This window comes from Trachypithecus francoisi, unplaced genomic scaffold (assembly GCF_009764315.1).
Source record: "Trachypithecus francoisi isolate TF-2019V2 unplaced genomic scaffold, Tfra_2.0 Lachesis_group11, whole genome shotgun sequence".
Classification (NCBI taxonomy): Eukaryota; Metazoa; Chordata; class Mammalia; order Primates; family Cercopithecidae; genus Trachypithecus; species Trachypithecus francoisi.
Genome location: NW_022681456.1, coordinates 31,530,472 through 31,552,718, shown reverse-complemented (window position 1 = coordinate 31,552,718; position 22,247 = coordinate 31,530,472). Strand labels below are relative to the sequence as shown.

General features: G+C 40.1%; 1 protein-coding gene across 2 annotated transcripts in view; it reads right to left on the bottom strand.

Moving 5' to 3' along the window:
- Positions 1–761: 761 nt before the first annotated feature.
- GNPTAB (N-acetylglucosamine-1-phosphate transferase subunits alpha and beta) overlaps positions 762–22,247 on the bottom strand; it is an 86,956-nt gene continuing 65,470 nt past the window's right edge. Inside the window, exons 13-21 of one of the 2 annotated variants that reach the window (XM_033220886.1) lie at positions 21,088–22,190; positions 18,484–18,683; positions 18,047–18,266; positions 16,959–17,072; positions 14,879–14,964; positions 14,519–14,617; positions 10,677–10,844; positions 4,968–5,058; positions 762–2,525 (exon numbers count right to left, since the gene is read on the bottom strand). In XM_033220886.1, the coding sequence (XP_033076777.1) occupies positions 2,448–2,525; positions 4,968–5,058; positions 10,677–10,844; positions 14,519–14,617; positions 14,879–14,964; positions 16,959–17,072; positions 18,047–18,266; positions 18,484–18,683; positions 21,088–22,190 (2,159 nt within the window). In that variant the 3' untranslated portion in view covers positions 762–2,447. Of the gene's footprint in view, positions 2,526–4,967; positions 5,059–10,676; positions 10,845–14,518; positions 14,618–14,878; positions 14,965–15,697; positions 16,727–16,958; positions 17,073–18,046; positions 18,267–18,483; positions 18,684–21,087; positions 22,191–22,247 lie in introns of those variants that run through there. The other variant, XM_033220887.1, reaches the window with a different exon arrangement.

Genomic DNA, 22,247 nt, shown 5'->3' with positions numbered 1-22,247 from the left:
AGTCATGGGAACAGAGCCCTCATGAATTCAATTAGATGCCTTTTTTAGAGGGCTTGACAGAAGCAGTTTGTGCCTTCTTGCCCTCCTGCTCTGTGAGGATACGGCATTCAAGAAGCCATCTTAAAAGCAGAAAGCAGCCCTCACCAGACAACCAAACCTGCTAGCCCCTTGATCTTGGACTCTTGGCCTCTATAACTATAAGAAAATGAATTCGTGTTCTTTGTAAATTACCCAGTCTGAAGTATTTTGTTACAGCAGCACAAAAAACTAAAACACATAGTGACCTTCTATAGGATTTCATTTGATCAATCGGTTCTGACCATCTGACTGCTCATCAACTTCTGAGGTTCCTCTGTTCTAATGATTCTACTGAATCACAGAATCATTAGAATGAGTCTATGAATAGCCTATGATTGTATTATCCATCCCATTATCAAGCTCCTAATTAGGTATGGACTATATTCATCTAACCACAGAAATCGTCATTACAGACACATGTTCATTTCTCTAACTTTTCTAGAATAAATCTCAGCTTTTATAATGATACCAACATACCCTAAATTTTTACCATATAAGTCCATTTAGAAACTATTTTCCCCCCTATAAAGCAACATTCTTCTGTATAATACTAATCTTTCCTTACTTTCCACTTAATTTTAGTAATGTTCAACACAGAACCTGATACACAGTAAAGGCACTCAAGTGACTGCTGAATCTGAGTAACAGTAAACTCAATCCTCAAAGATTTAAAAATCAAAGTGTCAGACAAAAATTTAACTTTTTATGAGATTTCAGTTTTTGAAATACACAACTCTTACAGCACAAACACAGTATTTACATTTCAAGTTCTTTGTACAAAAGATGTATGCCATTTTGAAAGAATATTGTTGAGATCATGATCTAAAATACCTGTCAGAGTTACTCATGGAATCTGGTCTTCACAAATTCATTGTATTACGACATAAACAAAATATAACTAGATGCCAAGGTTTAACCATACATTAAAAATACTAATTCTTAGCTGGGCGCAGTGGCTCACACCTGTAATCTCAGCACTTTGGGAGGTGGAGGCGGGTGGATCACCTGAGGTCAGGAGTTCGAGACCAGCCTGACCAATATGGTGGAACCCTGTCTCTACTAAAAATACAAAGATTAGCCAGGTGTGGCGGCGTACACCTGTAGTCCCAGCTACTCAGGAGGCTGAGACAGGAGAACTGCTTGAACCCGGGAGGCGGACGCTGCAGTGAGCTGAGATTCCGCCACTGCACTCCAGCCTGGGCGACAGAGCGAGACTCTGTCTCAAAAAAAAAAAAAAAAACCACCATCACCACCACCACCAACAAAAACTAATTCTCAGTGATTGGCAAATGATGGCCTGAGGGTCACATCTGACTGGTGGCCAGTTTTTGTACGGCTGCAAGCTAAACATGGTTTTTACATTTTTAGAGGGTTGTTTGAAAAAAACTAAACAAGAAGAATACATGACAAAGACACAGGTGGCCTGCAATAATTTACTATCCAGCCTTTTACAAAGAAAGTTTGCTGGCCTCTGTTCTATCTAAAACTGACTGAGAGAGATAGCTACTGGAACATACCGATGAGTATTCAACAAGACACCACTGTAATGTGCCAGTGCCATCAGCACTACTCATTTCTAAAATGAGGCACTTCTGTTTGAATATGTACATTTCCAAAACATAATTACATCTGGTAAGTAGCACTGTTACTAACTCTAGCCCTTTGAAATTAGACCTGCACATGAAATCATAGTATTCTTCGGGGCTGAAAGTCAATAATTACAAAGCATTTCAGATGTCAATCATTGACCTCTTCAGTAGTTAGTGGTTTAAGACCATTTACAGTCTTAAACATTAGTAAAACCCATAATTTAGGTATTGTCAATAAGAGGTGATATTGCTGCATTATTTAAATAACATCTATAAAAATAGGGTTAGACATCCCAATTCATTATACTCAGAAGCAAGAATAACTAGTTAACTTAGTAACTACTTATTTTAAAAATGGGAAATGAAAAAAAAGTGCAAAACTTCAGCAAAAGGCTTTGGAATGCAAAGACTGGAGCCTCTTAGCAATCACTCCCAGCTGGCATAGGCTTCTCGTAATAAAGTTAGTCTGCAATGATTGCTATGGGAAATTAGCAGCTGTCTCTTGTCAGTGAGCCTTTTAATAAAAAGGATGACAGGTCCATGAGCAAATTCTTGAAAAGTAAAATCAGTTCAGAGCTGCTCAACACACAAGTTTTCAGTGGGTTGGTTAAATAATTCCTGGTCAGTGGGCTATATTCATGCCACAAAACAGCATGGTACTAGATATTTTCCTTCTTCGAGCCAAACTGCTAAGCATCACATCACAAAGACATCTCTGTGAAGCTGAGTTTTAAAATGCTCAGTAAATGCTGAGGTAGATGGTTTTCAAATGAAGATCTTCTATACTCTGATTCGATTGGGACTAGCTTCTTTGTGTATCCTCCTTCTGGGAAATATCTTCCGCTTAAGTGCAATTAACTAAATGATGAAAGACACAAAATACATTTTAATTATCACGTTGATGAAAGAATATAAGTGCATCATACTTTCTAAGAGCCATATGACCTTAATCATTTCCACAATCTTATACATAAAAATAGACAACAAACGAATCTCCATCATTCCTCCTCCAAAATAAAAACAAACATTAGTTTTGTTTATAGCTTTGTAGGGTCAATATGCCTAGATATGTGCCCACAAAGAGACCCAAGAGGATTGAAATTATTTTGGCCCATGCTTCATTTTTCTAACTACAGATTTTTACACAGCTATTACCAAAGCATATTTATTTACAAGATATCCATTTGTCAAGTCTTTCTACTGAAGGAAACTGTCTCTATTTAGCAATAAGACACTGTCTCTGGGTTTGAAAATGACTACGTTTGTAAAAAAAAAAAAAAAAAAAAACCACACACCTATATTGAAAATCTTATCAGCATTTCTCCCCCACTACTTAACCTAATCACAATCATTGGAGAACACAGGCAACACCCAATTTAAAATGGATTGTAATATAAAAGTTCATTTGTAAATTAGTAGCTTAGAACTTGAATACTTTTGTCCTCATAAAAAGTTTGCCCATAATACATCTGAAACAGAAAACCAAATCAACACTATAATAAAATTTCAATTTAAAAATGTGGGGTTTATTTTCTTTGAAACAGAGTTTCACTCACTGTTGCCCAACCTGGAGTGCAGTGGCGTGATCTTGGCTCACCGCAACCTCCACCTCCAGAGTTCAAGCGATTCGCCTACCTCAGCGTCCCGAGTAGCTGAGACTACAGATGCACACCACCACACTCAGCTAATTTTTGCATTTTTGGTAAAGATGAGGTTTCACCATGTTGGCCACACTGGTCGTGAATTCCTGATTTCAAGTGATCTGCCTACTTTGGCTTCCCAAAGTGCTGGGATTACCGGCATGAACCACCGCACCCAGCCCAAAATGTGCTCTTTATGTTTTCCATCTAGGATCTCTATGTTTACCCTGTCTTCCCTCTCCCCAACCATGTAGGACTGGCTTGTTCCTTCATCTCTAGGTGGAGGCAGGGCTTTGTCCAAACATAAGCCACCATGGACTGAATGATGAACTGGGATTTGGGAGGGAAGGAAGAGGCAGCATTGGCTGATTTGTTTGTGAAGGTGGTAGGTATGGCAGGAGGAAGGAGTTTGACTCCAGTAGGTAGAGAGCAGGGTGCTGGGATTTAACCTGCCCTTCCTTTCCCTCTTCCTGCCTCTCTAGTTCCCTGTTCTCTGCTGGTATAGATGACACAGAGGAAAGACTAACACTCCTCTTCCTTTCCACTACCGCGACTGCTCCTTTCAGTCAGGGCTCCTTTCCTTCCCCATCCTAGGTCAGCACAGCAGACTCAAAGGTTCCTCACTGGACCCTGTTCTAAAAGCAGGCACAGCCTTTCTGAGATTTTTCATAAGACTTTTACCTGCCAGGAACAATGGTAACAAACATCAAGAACAAGATGTACAATCCCTGGGAAGCAGATGAAGGTTAAGTTGCTGTCCTGTTCACCTGCCCAGTCTGTTTCCTGAATTTCCTTCCATTTGCAGCAAGAAGCCCATTCGTTTATCCTAAAGCTCTCAGTACTTGGGTGCCTGTCCTTCTTGGTATAAGTCAATTTGGTGTATGTTTCATCTGAGTGACAGCTAGAAAAGCTCCACTCAATAGTCACCTTGATTGGAGGCAGAGGCCAAGTCACTGGCCCAACCCAAGTCAGGTCGGGAAAGATGCCCATTCCCCTCCTTTAATCCTTTTTCTTCAGAGTATTTCATATGTGAATAGCCTAATGAGGACTCTCTTATCCCTTTCTTTTTACCTCACAAATCTCCCTCCTACTTCTGGACGCTCACCTCAAGGAGGCTGCGTGTGTACATGCATGCAGAGGAAAGCCCAGGTGTAGAGGGGCTGATGAGGAGAGGAGGAATGAGGAGAGAGGAGGGAGAACTCCTAGCAACTGAAAGAAAGATAAATGGGAGCTACCGGTGTGAGTGGGACAACACAACGGAACTGTGGGATGTCTGAAAACACTGTGCTCACTCAAGGAAGGGTGAAAGAGAGGAAGAAAATTGGAGACCCATAGAAAATTAACATTAGATAAGGATCCTAGATGGTTTTTTGGTTATAAATACTTAGAGCTACTTGGTTTTAGCCTGGTATCTACAAGTTAATCTGTTGAGTTCCAGATAAAAAGAATACTGGTAATAGATTTAGAAGAGAAATGAATAAAAGACTGTTATATTTGCTGCCTGAATATTGTGAAACATATTTAACATATTCACATATGAGCTATAAGACAATGAGAAGCTAAAATTTTGATTGTAAGTGTATATCATTTTCTAAAACATTCAGACGCTAGTATACCAAGAAATACCATTTAATATCCACACAAAACATATAAAACTTACCTGCTCAGCAAAAAATGAGAATATAGTAAACATAATCAATGTTGCTAGTACACAATGGGTCCAAAACTTCAATTTGTCTCGATAAGCCCTCCTGTGCAGAGAGAGAAGAAAGCAACTATGTACTTCTGTGTATGGTTTCACTACCATTAGTTAAGCATTATTTATGTACTAGTTTTATAAAAACTATGCTGGGAAACAAAAACATTGTCTTGCAATTCTAAAATGCTCACACAATATACATTTCCAACATGAGTTCAGATTTTTTATTATGTCATAGTAAATATTATACTTGAATTAGTAAAGTTACCCAGGCAGGGGAGAGGATTTCAAAAGAAAATTACTTCTGGCACTTAAAATCACTCTTTCATTCATTTTTATTCATTCATACTTATTTATTCACTCAGTTACTTGATAAATACTTTCTGTGGATATGGAGAGATGAACAAGATGAAGTCCCTGCTTTAAGTGTTTAGAAACCTGAGGCGTTGCTGACATGCTGACTGATGACTTGCCGTCACATAAGACAGACAGAAATACGCATTATCAAAAGCAGTCTTGTGGAAAAACTTAGAGAAATGAGGACAGCACCACAGAGATGGCGGCATTTCCTGTGAGCCTTGAAGGGGACAGAAAGCATAAGGATGAGAAAGAGAAGGAGCAGTAGAGTGGCACAGTGGCCAGCTGGACCCTGCAGGACTGAGTGGAGTGAATCCATGCAGCAGCATGGGGGGAGCTAAGCCAGGTGAAGGTGAGAAGGTGTGAACTGCAGCTGCTCTGCAAAACCACACAGTGGGGTCTGGACAGAACACTCTAGTGGGAAAGTGGATGAAACAGACAGGTGGGGGTGTGTGTGACATAATCAGGGTAAACATGGTGGCCGTTTGAAGGATGGACAAACAAGAAAGGCAGGCATTTCAGTTTTAGACCAGGCATGAAAGGAAGCAGTGACAACGAAAAGAAATAAGCAATAGAAGAGACATTCCTGAGGGAGAATCAACTGGACCTGGAGTCAACAGAATATTGGGGATAAAAAGAGGCAGTATAGCCATTTCCTTATCTGTAATTTTGAAATAATGAACAATTGGTTATGAAGATTAAATAAAAATGCTTACCATAGGTTTGGAAGATATGCTAGTAATTACCAAACTCTGGCCTCTGTGCTGAGTTACAGATTCTTATTTTCCACTGTTTGGGTGTGGATGTCTCTACCTCAAGTCACACATCCAAAATGGCACTCTCCCACACACAGGTCTTCCCCCCATATTTCCCACATCTGTTAATAGGATCATAACCAGCTCTGTCAACTAATGTCTAGTGTCATTCAGAATCAATGTGGATTCTTAAAGAGCTAAGCAGCCACAAACTACAGACAGTTAACATGTTGCCCCAGCTGCAAGAGAACCCATCAAATGAGCGCCTGCTATGTACTAGGGAGGCACTGTGGACTCAGCAGTAAGACACCACCTTTGCCCTGGAAGAGGACTCACAGTCCATCGGGAGAGACAAACACAACCAGACAGATGGCTGTGCAGTGCTATACCCCAAAAGGAATGGGCTTCTATGGGGACAGGAAGAAAGTCAATGCAGGCAACTAGGGAAAGATGGGCAGGGAACTCATGGAGGAAAAGAGAAACAAGACAATTTCTAGGAAGCAGGGATAGCAGTGAGAGACGATGCAGAGCTGAGCAGGACGAGGAGCAAGCAGCCCCCAGGACAGGGGAATGACTGCGAGAGCACCCACACCTGATTCACACCATTTGTACAGCACAGAAATCAAGGACCTCTCAAATTACTTTTAAGCCCACTCTTTTCTTATTCAAATGGACCCCTGAGGGTAAATTTAGTCACAAATTGGATTTGGGGAGTTAACACTTAGAACCACCTAAAGATCTTTTTCCTCTGAGTTAAGAGAAAGTGAAAATGGTGAGAAGCCATTCCTTGTCATTTCTGGGAGAGAAGACCCATGATTCAGTAATAACTTCTCCTTATGAAAATAAAAACATAAAGATAGCAGCAATATTCATCCTAATTGTCTCATTTGCCCAACTCCAAGACAGCGAGGAGTTCTAGTGCCAGGGTCTGCCCATTTCCCTTTTAAAATGTCTCCCAATTCGTCTACTGCTTTTTCTTTATTGCCTGGGCTGTATCCTTGGTTCACACCTGACTGTTTCTAGGACTACTGAAATGCTTATCGACTCCCTGCCTCCAGTTAACCCTGCCCCACTCTAAGTACTTCTCCAACACTCTAACCTCCACTCTAATACTAGTTATCATCTCAAATCATGAAGTCTGATCATGACAAACATCTAAAAAAAATCTCTCCTGGGGGTCCATTCTCAAAAGAAAAAAGTCTAATCAAATACAGTCTTTCACAATCTTTTTCCTTGACACAGGATTATCTTACACCTCTGTGCCTTTGCACATGCCATTTCTTCTACCAGGAATGCTCTTTCTTACCTGGAAAAGTCATTTTCATAATTCAAAACCAAGTCCAACTATCACCTTCCTGTAACAGAATCAGCTGGTCCTTCCTATATACACCAACTGCATTGAACTCTTATTGCTGCCCTCAATATACTGTATCACAATTTGCCTGGTATCTGTCTTCCTGGATAGACTGTGAACATCTCAAAGCCTGGTACCACATACCTTTCATCTTAGTATTCCTAGCATCTGGCACAGAGAGGCAAGCAAAGGGTCAAAAATCTTCCTGTTACCAGGGGGTTCCTTGCGGGGGTTCCTTGCTCCCAGAGCTCCAAAGATGGTGGCAGGCTGCTTCCAAAATGGCGGCAGGCCACTTCCAAGATGGTGGCAAGCCTCGTGTTCTCTGACCTGGGGTTCTTGGACTCACAGATTCCAAGGAATGGAGTCTTGGGTCATGCGGTGAGTGTTATAGCTCTATTAGAAGCCATGGGTCACGGAAGAGAACCATGGAACCCAATGACTAGTGTTCAGCTCGATTAGGATGAACCCAGGCACCTAGCCGTGCAGGAACAATGGCGAGCCTTTAGCCCGATCAGGAGTGGCAATGGGCGCCTCACTGGATCAGGAGCACAGCAGACACCCTGCTGGATCCGGAGGGATGGAAGTCAGCGACAGGTCTGTGATGGCGGCAAACAGCAGTGGTGGATGGTGAGTGAAAGCTCAGCTCAAGCCGTAACAAACACGGACCCAAAGAGAGTGCAGTTGCAAGATTTAATAGAGTGAAGACAGAGCTCCCATACAAAGGGAGGGGACCCAAAGAGGGTAGCCATTGCCAGCTCGAATGCCTGGGTTTATATCCCGATCATTGTCCCTCCTGCTGTGCTCTCAGGCAATAGATGATTGGCTATTCTTTATCACCTGTTTTTGCCTAATTAGCATTTTAACGAGCTCTCTCTACTATCTGATTGGTCGGGTGTGAGCTAAGTTGCAAGCCCCATGTTTAAAGGTGGAAGTGGTCACCTTCTCAGCTAGGCTTAGGGATTCTTAGTTGGCCTAGGAAATCCAGCTAGTCCTGTCTCTCATTCCTAAACCAAAAGATAAAATTATCTTTATAATTAAATGTTGGCAATGGCAGTAGAATGAAAGATGAAGAAAACTTATAAAGCAGCTGTGGAATATAGTGGAATGTGCACAGGGTTGGGAGTCAGGCTAGATCAGCCACTTGCCAGCTACTTCAGCAGGAGCAAGTTACTCAACTCACATTACTATGTTCTCATCTGCAATGTGGCAATAACAATACTTTTAACTGTGGAGAGTAAATATCTTGCCTAGCACAGTGTTTAACAGACAACAGGTTCTCAAGAAAAAGGGTAGCTACTCTGATGGCAGTGATGATGATTAAGCACACTTAGCCGGTTTTGTAGGCAGAATCTGGTGAATGGGCTGCCCAGGTTCATACATGGGCTCCCCCATTCAGGAGCCGAGATGCCTTATGCAAGTTACTTCCTGTTGCTGTGCTGAGGATAAAATGGACCTACTACAGAGTTGTTAGAAGAGTTAAATGAGAATGTGCAAGAAAAGCTCTTAGTCAAGTACCATGTTACAATTAAGTTTAAAAAAAAAGGTCTTAATAAGGTACTTGTTACTTAAACACTCAATATTGCTAGTGATTATTCCCACAGTAGATACTCAATAAATTAGCTGATTTAACAAATATAAGAATGAAAATTAGGGCCGGATGCGGTGGCTCATGCCTGTAATCTCAGCACTTTGGAAGCCTGAGGTGGAAGGATTGCTCGAGCCAAGGAGTTTGAGACCAGCCTGGCCAACCTGGCAAAACCCTGTCTCTACTAAAAATAACAAGAATTAGCTGGGCGTGGTGGCACATGCCTGTAATCCCAGCTACTCAGGAGGCTGAGGCATTAGAATCGCTTGAACCCGGGAGGTGGAGATTGCAGTGAGTAGACATCATGCCACTGCACTCCAGCCTGGGTGACAGAGCAGGGTTCTGTCTCAAAGCAAAAGAAAACAAAACAAAATGCTTAACTCAATCCTTTACTCATTATAAAGTTTCCCAGTTGATTATAAAGGCTAACCAGATAGTCTGGTTGTTGAAGTACTGAATGAAATGGCTCCTAATACCTTTTCAGGTTTACATTCTACTATTTCAATATATGAATTCTCCAACTAAGCTGGGCTAGCCCCCAAATTGCCCAGATCATTCCCACCTCCAAGCTTTTGCTCATTGTTCCCTTCTCACCACTTCTGAGATTCTGCCTTCAGGACTTAGTTTAATTCATTTTCCCCAAAGTCTTTTGACTATCAGCTCAGCACATACCGACCTCATGTACCTCTCATTTTATACTAAACAATTCCTTCACTTACACATTGGTCAACAAACAGCTGAATAAATGAAGTTCCAACTAGACTGAAAGAACCCAGTTACGCATTTTTTCAAATCCCTTAAAATGCAAATAAATGTCTTTCAAATATTAAACTCAATAAAAATTATAACTATACTTTTACAAATAAATTACAGAGCAAATAACATATTAAAGAAATTTCGGCTGGGCATGGTGACTCACACCTGTAATCCCAGCACTTTGGGAGGCCAAGGCAGGCGCATTGAGGTCAGGAGTTCAAGACCAGCTTGGCTAACATGGTGAAACCCCGTTTCTACTAAAAATGCAAAAAATTAGCCGGGCTTGGTGGTGCATGCCTGTAATCCCAGCTATTCAGGAGGCTAAGGCAGGAGAATCACTGAACCCAGGAGGCGGAGATTGCAGTGAGCTGAGATTGCGCCATTGCACTCCAGCTTGGGCAACAAGAGCGAAACTCCATCTCAAAAAAAAAAAAAGGAAATTAAAAACAAAAAACAAAAAACCTTTTTTTTTTTTTTTTTTTTTTTTGAGACGGAGTCTCGCTCTGTTGCCCAGGCTGGAATGCAGTGGACGGATCTCAGCTCACTGCAAGCTCCGCCTCCCAGGTTTACGCCATTCTCCTGCCTCAGCCTCCTGAGTAGCTGGGACTACAGGCACCCGCCACCTCGCCCGGCTAGTTTTTTGTATTTTTTTAGTAGAGACAGGGTTTCACCGTGTTAGCTAGGATGGTCTCAATCTCCTGACCTCGTGATCCGCCCGTCTCGGCCTCCCAAAGTGCTGGGATTACAGGCTTGCGCCACCGCGCCTGGCCAAAAAACATTTCATCACTAACATATAGATACATACGCATGTATAATGTATACACTCATACACACACGCACATATATAAAACATGAGAATTTACCATTCCTGCAGCTCATGCATATGAAGGAAACGGTTTCGATACTCTCTTGGCAGCTCAAACTGGGAAGGTATGGGGAACATGGATTCATAGAAGTCCCTGAGAACAGCCTTCACTGTCTGGGCATCTTTATGATTGTGGTCAATATTGTCATTCAGGCAAACAAACTTCCTGAAATAACAGAGAGCCAGGGTTATTAGTTACATACGGATAATCCTGACCTAACAAAACAAGGATGTGGATTCCACATATATTTTAAATGGACTTATGTCCCAAGTTGGTATATTTGCTGATATGATTCTCTGGGGGAATGATGTTCTATACAGTTTTTCTTTAGATATTCCTCACCTATAAAACAAGAGAACTAGGGTAGATGGCCTTTTAACTATGGGAGTAAATTAATTTAATGACTTCTTTTTAGAGTGTCCTGAATTAATTGTTCAATAAATGTAGTTAACTGACTAGAATGTTTTGTTGGCAGCTAGGAAAGACAATCAGTGGCCAGGCATGGTGGTTCACACCTGTAATCCCAGCACTTTGGGAGGCAGAGGCAGGAAGATCACCTGAGGTCAAGAGTTTGAGACCAGTGTGACCAACACGGCAAAATCCCGTCTCTACTACAAATACAAAAATTAGCCACATGTGGTGGCACGTGCCTGTAGTCCTAGCTCTTTGGAAAGCTGAGGCAGGAGAATCGCTTGAACTTGGGAAGCAGAGGCTGCAGTGAGGCAAAAAAAGAGATAATCCATAAGTACCTAAAACCAAGTTCTCTGAAGGCCACGCGTGGTGGCTCATGCCTGTAATCCCAGCACCTTGGGAGATCAAGGTAGGCTGATCACTTGAAGTCAGAAGTTTGAGACCAGCCTGGCCAACAGGGTGAAACCCCGTCTCTACTAAAAATACAAAAAAATTAGCCAGGCATGGTGGCGCGCCTGTAATTCCAGCTACTCAAAAGAATGAGGCACAAGAATTGCTTAACTCGGGAGGCAGAGGTTGCAGTGAGCAATCTTTAGATTGCACCATTGCACTCCAGCCTGGATGACAGAGTGAGACTGTCTCAAAAAGATAAAAAAAAAAAAAAAAATCAAAACCAACTTCTCTGAACTGATAGTTATATTACAAAGAAAAATCATATAAATAATTGAGACAGACAGTGCCTTATAGCTACAGATTCTATGAATTTGATAATTTCTGCTTACTATATCTCTAACCAAGTTGTAAGATGCTAGAGTTCTGGCAAAAAATCAGATTACAGTGGTGCTTCCTTGCTTGTTTCAAGTTCCTTTCAAGGCAAAGGTCACTAAACTGAGGGCCCATTAAAATGGCTTGTAGGTATGCCAATACTTTTGAAGTACATTCACCAAAATTAAAAAAAAAAAAAAATCAAACCTGAGAATCAAGCCTTCAGATCCAACTACTAATTTATGGGAAATACAAGAGACATAGAAACATGTTAAACAACTAGGATTCAATCAGAGAAGGACAAAGTATAAGATAGCTATAGAATCTATAATCAGATTTCTTCATATACTATACATGCAAAAAATTATATGGTTAAAAAAAGATAGATGGAGGGAAAACCCATAGATTTAACTTCAAACCAACAAACTTAAAAACCAAAAAAAACATATAAGTCCTTATGAAAGTTAAGAGGAGTGAAAGGTGTACATTGACAAAGTAGTTGGTCATATTAAGGAATCATTATTGATTTTTTTTTTAGGGTGATAATGGTATTGTGGTTATATATACAAAAAATATGGAGCTAAAATGATACAATGTTTGAGATTCACTTAATATTAATCAGGTAGCAGTGATGGAGTGGGTGTGTTTAGATGAAACAAGGTTAAATATAAACGGAAGTAAATAAATGTAAATCACTTGTCTTCCCTCTGAAGAAGGATTCGATCAGGATTCAATTTTTCTGAAGAAGGAAGACAAGTGACAGGTATGTGCGAGCTCACTAATCTTTCTCTAAACCTGGAGACTGCTTTAAAGGATACTAAAGAGCTATGTCAACCTAATATAATATATGAGCCTTGGCTGTATCTTAGATTTAAAAACAAACAAAAGAGGCAGACAACAGCTATCAAGGGCATTTGGAGGCAACTGGGGAAATGTGAAGACAGGCTATTAGATGGTATTATTTAATCAATGGTAAAGTTCTTGAATGTGTTAATGGTCTGTGGCCTGATGATGAAGCCAACACAAGCAGAGCTAAGAAAGTCAGAGAAAAACAAAGCCTGGATATTGTCTATCCCAGACTCCCTGTTAACAGGATAAACATGTCCTTTGAGCTGACGTCAGTCTGAAGTCTAGTTTTCCACGCCTGACTTAAAATAAGCCTTCATTAAAGTAAAACAAAACAACATAAACAAGGGTTAATGATAAAATCTGTTCAGGTACACAAGCAGCAGCTGGGCCTGGCAAACTATGGGAAAAGCCTGGCTTGCCATGTGTCTTTCTACTAAACCCCTGTCCCTTTAAGTACCATGAAAATGTCTATGAATACTCTAACCCAGTAACTTTCAAACTGGCACAAAGACCTACAAGTATTGGCTACAACTAAAAACTGCAAATTCTCACATTATTACTACTCATAAATAAGAGAGCTCATCAAGAAAATAGGGGGAAGTCTGTACTCCCATCAAAATTGGTTCTTAAAAGCTAAAGTTATTTTAAGAAATTGAAACAGTACACTTCAAGTGGAGGGAACAGCATATGCAAAGAGGGCTGTATGCTGGCTAATTATTATTGTACCTTATGGTTTGGTTGGCTTGTGAGAAACATTTTGTAAAACATCAAGTATTTTACTGGATTACTGAAGACACTAAATGGGTGTTAAAGATATTTTTACTTTTTTGAAAATTCCAATTTCTTTCTCCTCCAAACGAGAACAGGATTTGTAGAAAAAATATAATGGCTTTAAAATGTCTATAAGGTTCACATCTTTGATCATTTGTAATTAGAATCCTAATTTCAGCGAGGTAAAACTAAAGACCTCCTAATGCATTTAAAAGACTCAGAAATTAAAAATACTGGTTTTTAGCTGGGTGCAGCAGCTCATGCCTGTGGTTCTAGCTACTCAAGAGGCTGAGGTGGGAGGATTGCTTGAGCCCAGGAGGTGGAGGCTACAGTGAGCCGTGTTTGCATTACTGCACTCCAGCTTGGGCAACAGAGTGAGATCCTATCTCAAAAATATATAGTTTATATGCCAGTGTCTTTATTTTCCAAAGAAGTTGATGAAACACCTATTTCCCACTAAAGTTAAAAACTCAAAAATGCATATTTTTAGCACATTTTATCAAACCTGCTAAAGTAACAGTTAAGGGGCTGGTAAAGAAATTGTTAAGGCTTAGGTAAACCTGAAAATTTATTCATCCCCAAAGGATGGCTGGAGTATACTGGATTAATGTTCACATTTACGGTAGCATTCCTTTTTCCTCAAAACCTAATCTGAACTTTACTTTGAATTGCTAAGATAAATCTAACCATCTAAACAACTGTTCTGGAAGCACCTTTTTAGAAATGCCACAATTCTAAAAAGGCATTTCTAGAATGTCCCAGCTGCCTGGCCTCACCTCCCCACAATGAGATCTGCCCCGGCTCTCCCTGAACAGCTTGTTATTAATAAAACCCAGTTCTTAGAAGTTCAGGCTCATCCCTCTGCATGGGGGACCCCACCTCAACTTGCAACTCCTATCTCTCACTCAACCCCCAACACTGCCTCCACTGTTAGGCCTTTTGGTCTGTTCCATACAGAAATAAGCTACTCCCTTCTCTCCAGTCCTGCTGCCTTTTATTCAGGTTTATTTGCATAATTAAAAATTATATATAAAAATCAATACCTAGGGTTTTTTCTTATGTCATCCAACTGGCCAACCACATGAGAAACGTTGGTACGAATCATTTTAAAAGCGATTTCTTCTTCTCCCATGATTTCAAACCTAATTATCAAACATATTTGAAGAGTTTAAATAATTACATGGATATAAAAAATAAAACTTCAATAGAAAATACATTTTTAAAAACTGTAGTGGACTCAACATCCACAGGAATAACTTAAACTTTTAATACTACTACAGCAAACAATCTCATATAAATTTTAGAAGAGTGCTTAACAGACAAAATATTGTAGATTTATGAAAAAGCCAGACCTTTGTAATTACTCTTATACTAAACAAAGGGAATATGTGTGTACTACTTACCTATATTTGTTTTTGTCCTTATATGCTTTGTGGATTTTGTCAGTTACTGGTTTACAGTTTGTTACTAGACTTTTAGTGACCGGTGGCTATGAGAAAATATAAGTAGATCAGATATCACATCAGAGCTGAAAGTAGGGCAATTTAGTCCTAAGATCTGATTTTTAAAACTTTGATTCTATTCTCTTCGGAAGTAAGAAAAACACCAACTGTGACTACATATACATCTTTTTCATATTTAAGAACATACTGGCAAACAATTACTATGATTTATATAATAGTTTATAATGCATTTTTCACAAACCAAACCTGAAGTACTTTATCCTACTGGATCACGCCAAAAACCCAAAAGAAACTGCTAAAGTACATAGACAAGCTGCTCCTCTGTTATCAGCCTGACTGCATACCAGCTTTAAGTGAGGCATCTGGTGAATTCCCAACCCGCAAGTAGTCTCATAGTCTCATTCTTTTCTTTTTTTTTAAGACGGAGTCTCACTCTATTGCCCAGGCTGGAGTGCAGTGGCGCGATCTCAGCTCACCGCAACTTCCGCCTCTCGGGTTCAAGTGATTCTGTCTCAGCCTCCTGAGAAGCTGGGATTACAGGAACCTGCCATCACACTCAACTCATTTTTGTATTTTTAGTAGATACGGGGTTTCACCATGTTGGCCAGGCTGGTCTCGAACTCCTGACCTCAACTGATCCGCCCGCCTTGGCCTCCCAAAGTGGTGGGATTACAGGCATAAGCCATTGTGCCCGGCCAATTTTTGTATTTTTTAGTATAGATGGGGTTTCACCATGTTGGCCAGGCTGGTCTTGAACTCCTGACCTCAGGTGATCCACCCACCTGGGCCTCCCAAAGTGCTGAGATTATAGGAATGTGCCACCGTGCCCAGCCCTAGTCTCATTCTTGACCTGCTGATTCCTATCTGTTAATCACACTAGAGCAAATTCCTTTAGGGCTGATACCAGGTCTTACTCTTCTATTTATCACAACTTTATTAATTTAGTAATGTTAAGTCTTAGCACATTTAGAGAATTGGCTTTTAAGTGGCACATATCTATATACTAACCCATGCCATATGCTAAACTAATCTATATGTGATAGGCAATACTCATACTGTATGCTCTGATGGCTGCTATGCTGACCTCTTTCACCAATGGCTGCCACTTGTCACATGACGTCCCCTCATGAGGGAGGAGGTGTCCTATCTGCAGTCATTATTTATACATGGCTTGAAGATTTGCAAGATAGTAATTTTTTTAAAATACCATTTTATTCTGATTATGAAAGCAAAATCTACTCATTGTAGAAAATGTGAAAAAGTCTAGTGTACAAAAAGGATATTAAAAACTACCTGTGATTTAACCTACTGTCATTTCTGTTGTCTTTTGAGGTATGTGTGTTGTATATGTACTTGCGGGATTTCTATAGGTTCAACTCATACTGTCTATATGATAGTACCCATTATTTCCCCCACCTAATTATATAAGAATTTTTCCATTTATCAGTAAAAAATTAACAGAAAATATCTAATGACTGTATTATATTCATTTCATCAAGTCTACGATTTTCTTCACATTTTAACTTCTCTGAAACTAAAATGTCTCTCATAATCTACAGTCTTCCAATTATTACAGCCAAATGACATCCCAATGTAGTTGTGTGTTAGTCACCCACTGCCCCTACTGGTAAAATGGAGTAAGTGCCAGCATTAAAGCAATTGAGCTTTGATGAAGGATGACATTCCATGTGATGAATATTTTCTTGATTGTTAAACCTTAGGATTGTTCTCTCTGGCCAATGAGAATAATCTGGGGCTATTTTCTGTCACCCTCAGCGAACAGGACATCTGTTTATGGAATATAAGCAACAAATCCAAATTACGCATCTATGGGGTGAACAGGAAGATTCCAAAGCAAGCTATGAATGATTCTGGATTATCTGTGCTACTATTTTGCAACAAAGCCATATAAAACCATACAGCCTGCTTCTAGTTCTGAAGTGCTATACAGAAATGCTGTAAATAACACTTGATAAGGATGTACTTTCTGTTGTACACAAAAGTAACCCATTCCACTTACCAGATTGGGATCATAGTAGGCTTCCTGAGTTGGTGGAATATTATTTAGCTGAGTGATATCAGCAGGAAGCATTTTTGAGCAATTTATTAGCATGTGTTCCAGACCTGTCAAATCCTAACAAAGAAAAAGAAGAAGATAAACCTGTTATGTGCGTTGTAAGTAATGACTGTGGTTTTAAAAATAAAAATTAAGTGAAAGCTTCCAAAAATGGTTTAAATGCTATCTTCGAAGAGAGTTTGCCTATATGATTCTTAAGAAAAAGGCACTCTAAGAAGAGCAGAATTAGACAATGCCAACACAAATGTTTCATCTTCATCTCAAAGAACGTTCTGGCCTCTGAGATACCCATTTACACAAGGTGGTCCAGGGCTCAGGAGAAATCATGCCCTGCAGCTAGATTTACCTGGGCACCTCCATTTAGTTAGTTTCCTACTCCTGGGACTAGAGGATGCCATGAAGGAGGGGCCTGGCTGAGATCTCTGGTTAGCCACATCTGAAGTCCTAGAATGGATATACCACAAGAATCTTATATGCAGGTATGGTCTGGCTCTTTTCCAGACAATACAAGATCAATCTCTACTGAAAACCTACAAAAAGTAATTTCATAAAATACGAACTTCAAATTTGGTTATAATTCTGGCACTAAAACAGACTAGCTATGAATACCCACAGTAAATATTAAGAGTTATTTTTACTTGCAATAAATTAAAATATGTAGGGGAAAAAGGGACATGGTCAGAATTAAAATTTTCTTTTTGAGACAGAGTCTGACTCTGTTGCCCAGGCTGGAGTGCAGTGGCGTGATCTTGGCTCACTGCAACCTCCACCTCCCCAGGTTGAAGCGATTCTCCTGTTTCAGCCTTCCAAGTAGCTGGAATGACAGGTGCATACCACCATGTCTGGCAAATTTTTTGTATTTTTAGCAGAGACGGGGTTTCACTGTGTTGCCCAGGTTGGTCTTGAACTCCTGAGCTCAGCCGACTAGGCCTCCCAAAGTGCTGGGATTACAGGTGTGAGCCACCACGCCTGACCAGAATTAAAATTCTCATTTAAAATATCAAAAAGTTTAGAATAAGACAATACGGCACCTGCAAACTTAACGGCAGTTCATGAATTCTGGTAGCCAGTGTTCGGATTTCTCTGTCAGACAAGACACCAGATTGGTCTGTATCGACTTCATCAAAGACTTGAGATATATTCAGTGGCTGAACTGCACTCATGAGATAGTAAAAATAAGAGAAGGCAAACTGCATATCCTCAGAATGGCGCACTTTGTGAAATGACGTCTTGTCAAATTCTTCAGGGAACCTGTCCAAATATAACACATTACAAACTCTGGATATTCAAAGTATGTACCGTATCTAACATTTGCAGAGATGGACTTTTTTCTTTCCCACTTAGATCATACCTTTAACATATTAGTCATCAAATATTAGAGCCGTAAATTTAGTATGGTAAATATGCAAACTTCAAGTAGCCTTAGTTCTGAACACAAGCCAACAACTCAAACACGAGGAAGACTTACATATCTTGCAGTTCTTGCATAACAATCCGGTCAATCATGTGAGGCATGTGAGCGGGGACTTTCCGTGATGTGAATCCAAACTTGCTATTTAGAATTTTATTTACATATCTGAGGGAATCTGCAAACGTATCTTTCAGTTGCCTCCCAGTATTTTTGCTATCAGTGAAGTATGCCAATTGTGTCTTCAATGACTCTTCTTCCTGAAACGAGAATTCTACATGTAACTCAGCATTATGTTTAGTGCACAAGTATACTTTGTTACAAGACATTTTATATAATGTGGTAATAACTAGTCACGAACCCTCCATTAGGAGCAAATGCAATGCATGTTAACAGGTCACTTTAAGGATCTAAACTGGATTTAGCAGGACTCAACTGGATTTCAGTGCACGTATCACCAATATTGGTTTGAGAACAACAGCTGTACGAGGGAGATCTATGTAACAACAGTCACATATGGAGGGTATTCTTCAAGGACTGGTCATTGACCGTGAGATTTCAAAGCCAATTCAATGCAACATTTAGAAAATTTATTTACATATAAATTTGATAGTACTTTCAGTAACAAGCTAATTCTGCAGATGATATCAAATGTGCAAGTCCTTGAGTTGTAAGCACAAGGACTAGAAACAAATTTGGTTTCATCATATAATAGTTTTAATATTATAAAATCAAAACCAGTAAGTGGCAGAAGTAAATAGGCAAAGAAAATTGGTAAAGCATTCAAATACTTTACAGAAATACTTTTGCTTCTCAAACTGATAAAAATGTAAGGCGACTGATATTCACTGGTGTTGGTTAGACTGCAGTGAAGCAAGCACTCCTGCATACTTTTTGTGGAAATACTAAGTGGTACAACATTTCAGAAAGACATATTTAAAGTTTATATCTGCTAACCTAGTAATCCTACCCGCAGAACTAAAACTCACTGAAGTGTAAGATATATGTACGAGAGTATTCACTGCAACACTATTGTAATCACAAAACATTGGAAATAACTAACCTGCAGCTATTAAAAAGAATAATAGCATTGGCATGGGTATAAATAAATAAATAAATAAATAATGGCATTTGCCCACATACTACATCAAAAGGCAACTGCAGGGAAATACATGTAAATTTACACTATATATATATTTCTCTATATATAACCATATGTACATATAGGTATGTTTGCATAGCTATAGAAAGATACTGGAAGAATACCCATCAAACTATTAACAGTGATTATCTCTAGGAGGGAGACTGAAGAAGGAAGAACTTTCCTTTTCTTACTGTATTTTTTTGAATTGCTTGCAATTTTTACTACTAGCCTATAATGCTTCTGTAAATTAAAAAAAAAAAAAAAAAAGGAAAGAAGCTGGGCGTGGTGGCTCACGCCTGTAGTCCCAGCACTTTGGGAGGCCAAGACAGGCGGATCACCTGAAATCAGGAGTTCGAGACCAGCTTGGCTAACATGGTGAAACCCCGTCTCCACTAAAAATACAAAAGATTGGCTGGGCGTGTTGGCACGTGCCTATAATCCCAGCCACTCAGGAGGCTGAGGCAGGAGAATCGCTTGAACCTAGGAGGCAGAGATTGCAGTGAGCCGAGATCACGCCATTGTACCACTCCAGCTTGAGAAAAAGAGCGAAACTCCATCTCAAAAAAAAAAAAAAAAAGGAAAGGAAAGAAAAGGGGGAAAACTGAGGAAATAAACATCGTCAAGAACACTGCAGTCCTTCATTAGATCTGTAAATGCCTCATGTGCAAGGCACAAGATACTTCCTAAAATGCTGAGGACATAGTTCCTCCTTCCCCCTCTTTTCTCCCAGTCTAACACCCACTCGTGGCTGTGTGCCTTCACTATCCAGCCTAGACTGTGTATTTTTGTCTTGGTCTGTCAACTCCCACCTCTTTGAAGGTCAGTCCACAGGGAACTTCCTCCTGTATGCCTTCCCAGTACTTCTAGGCAGAGCTAAGGAGTCCTCCCCTCTGGACTTTTTGCCCATATCTCAACACAAACACACCTCTTTGCTACAGTTATCTCCCCACAAATTTGTCTTCTCTACTGGTCCCTGAGCTTCCACGAGCAATGGCTATGTTCCTGTCATCTTGCATTCCCCTGTGAGAGCACTGAGGAGAGGTACAGATGACACCACAGCACAGTGAAGCCACAGTACAGGGCGACGAGCACTCCACCTTTGAGGCTTGGCTCACACTGATTTGCTGTTATAATGTTGGGGAAGCTAATGAACTTAATTGAACTCCAGGGTTTTTTCATCAGTAAAGCTGGAGAAATACCAGATCTGAAATGTCAAGACAAGACAACATGCCACTTCCCGCTGTCCTTCCTTGAAGTATGCCCCTGGCTAAATCCCTTACTCATTCACACTTGGGCTGTTTCCTAAACTACAAAATGCGGATAGCAATAACAAATACCTTCATATGGCATTTTTTATTATTAGGGTTATTGGGTAAATTAAATGAAACCACATAAGAAAAGCATTTAGTTCCATGGCCAGCACAGGGAAGTGCTGAATAAATGGTAGCTATAATGATATTATCACGAGATTTATTTACCCTTCCTGAGCAGGAGAAAGAATGAGGCTAGATGGAACTTACATCAAGAAGATCTTGGAAATACTTTTTTTTCTCCCATGGCAAAAAGCCCAAGTAACTATCTGTGTAATGCTGCAGCTTTCTTCCAAGTAACACTTCAGTGACGCCTATGTGATTTTCGGCATTTTCCTCCACTCTGTTGTTCTCTTTTTCTTTCCCTGTGATTTTCTTTTCTTTTGTCATCTGGCTTTCCAGTGGAACAATCAGAGATGAGGGCTTTTCTTTTGTCACATGTCCACCTACAGTTTTTTGGGTGTGAGTTTCCGATCTAAATCTTGCTGTGGTCTCCAAGTCCAGGGGTGGATTCTGACCCTGGTCATGACCATTCACTTTTACACTCACTGCAGGAAAAGTCAACCTCTGTAATCTTTCAGACACTCCTAAGCTGTTTGGCAAGATGCTTTTATGAACCTGTTTTTCCTGTGGAGTCACCAAACTGTCATTTGTTTCATCTGTTATTATAGCTTGATTTTTTACTTTAGCATGCTGTGAGTTCATCAGAAATGATCTCAGCAAGGCTGACTTGGACAAATTGTATCCTTTCAAAGTGATGTCTCCATGTTCCAGTTGCAAATCCAATTTATTGAGACTCAACTGGGCCTCTTTTGGAAGGAGTGAAATATTTACCAGGGGAATTTTCACCTCTTCCTGGGCTCTCCTTGTTGAGTTAACATCATGTCTCCTGAATTTCGGGAAGCGTTTTTCTTTGGGAATATCCTCGAAAAGGATTTCCGCCTCCTGAAGAAGTGTTGTGGGACTAACTAAATTTTCGTAACCTTTCTGGGCCGTGGAATTCAGTTTTGGTCCCTCCCTTGTGTCCACCTCCACTGTTATCTGGATTTTGAACTCTTCATCATTTGTATTTTGAAATGTGAGATTAAAATGTATGGTGGTGGCATTCATTCCACTGTGCATTATGAGGTGGATGGTTTTCCACTTGTTGGCAATAGAAGCATGTCGAATTATTGGATTGTCACTATAGGCACCTTCAACTCCTCTTTTGGCTATTTCTGCAAAGCTGAAATAAGGCAGGCATTCACCTTTTGGAATAATATAGTGAGTCTGGTTTGGGAGAAGGGTCACTTTATACAATTCATGAAAATGATCTAGAGGAAAAAACAGAAACATGATTTTTTTTAAAAAGTAGGCATTTTTCCTCTGTT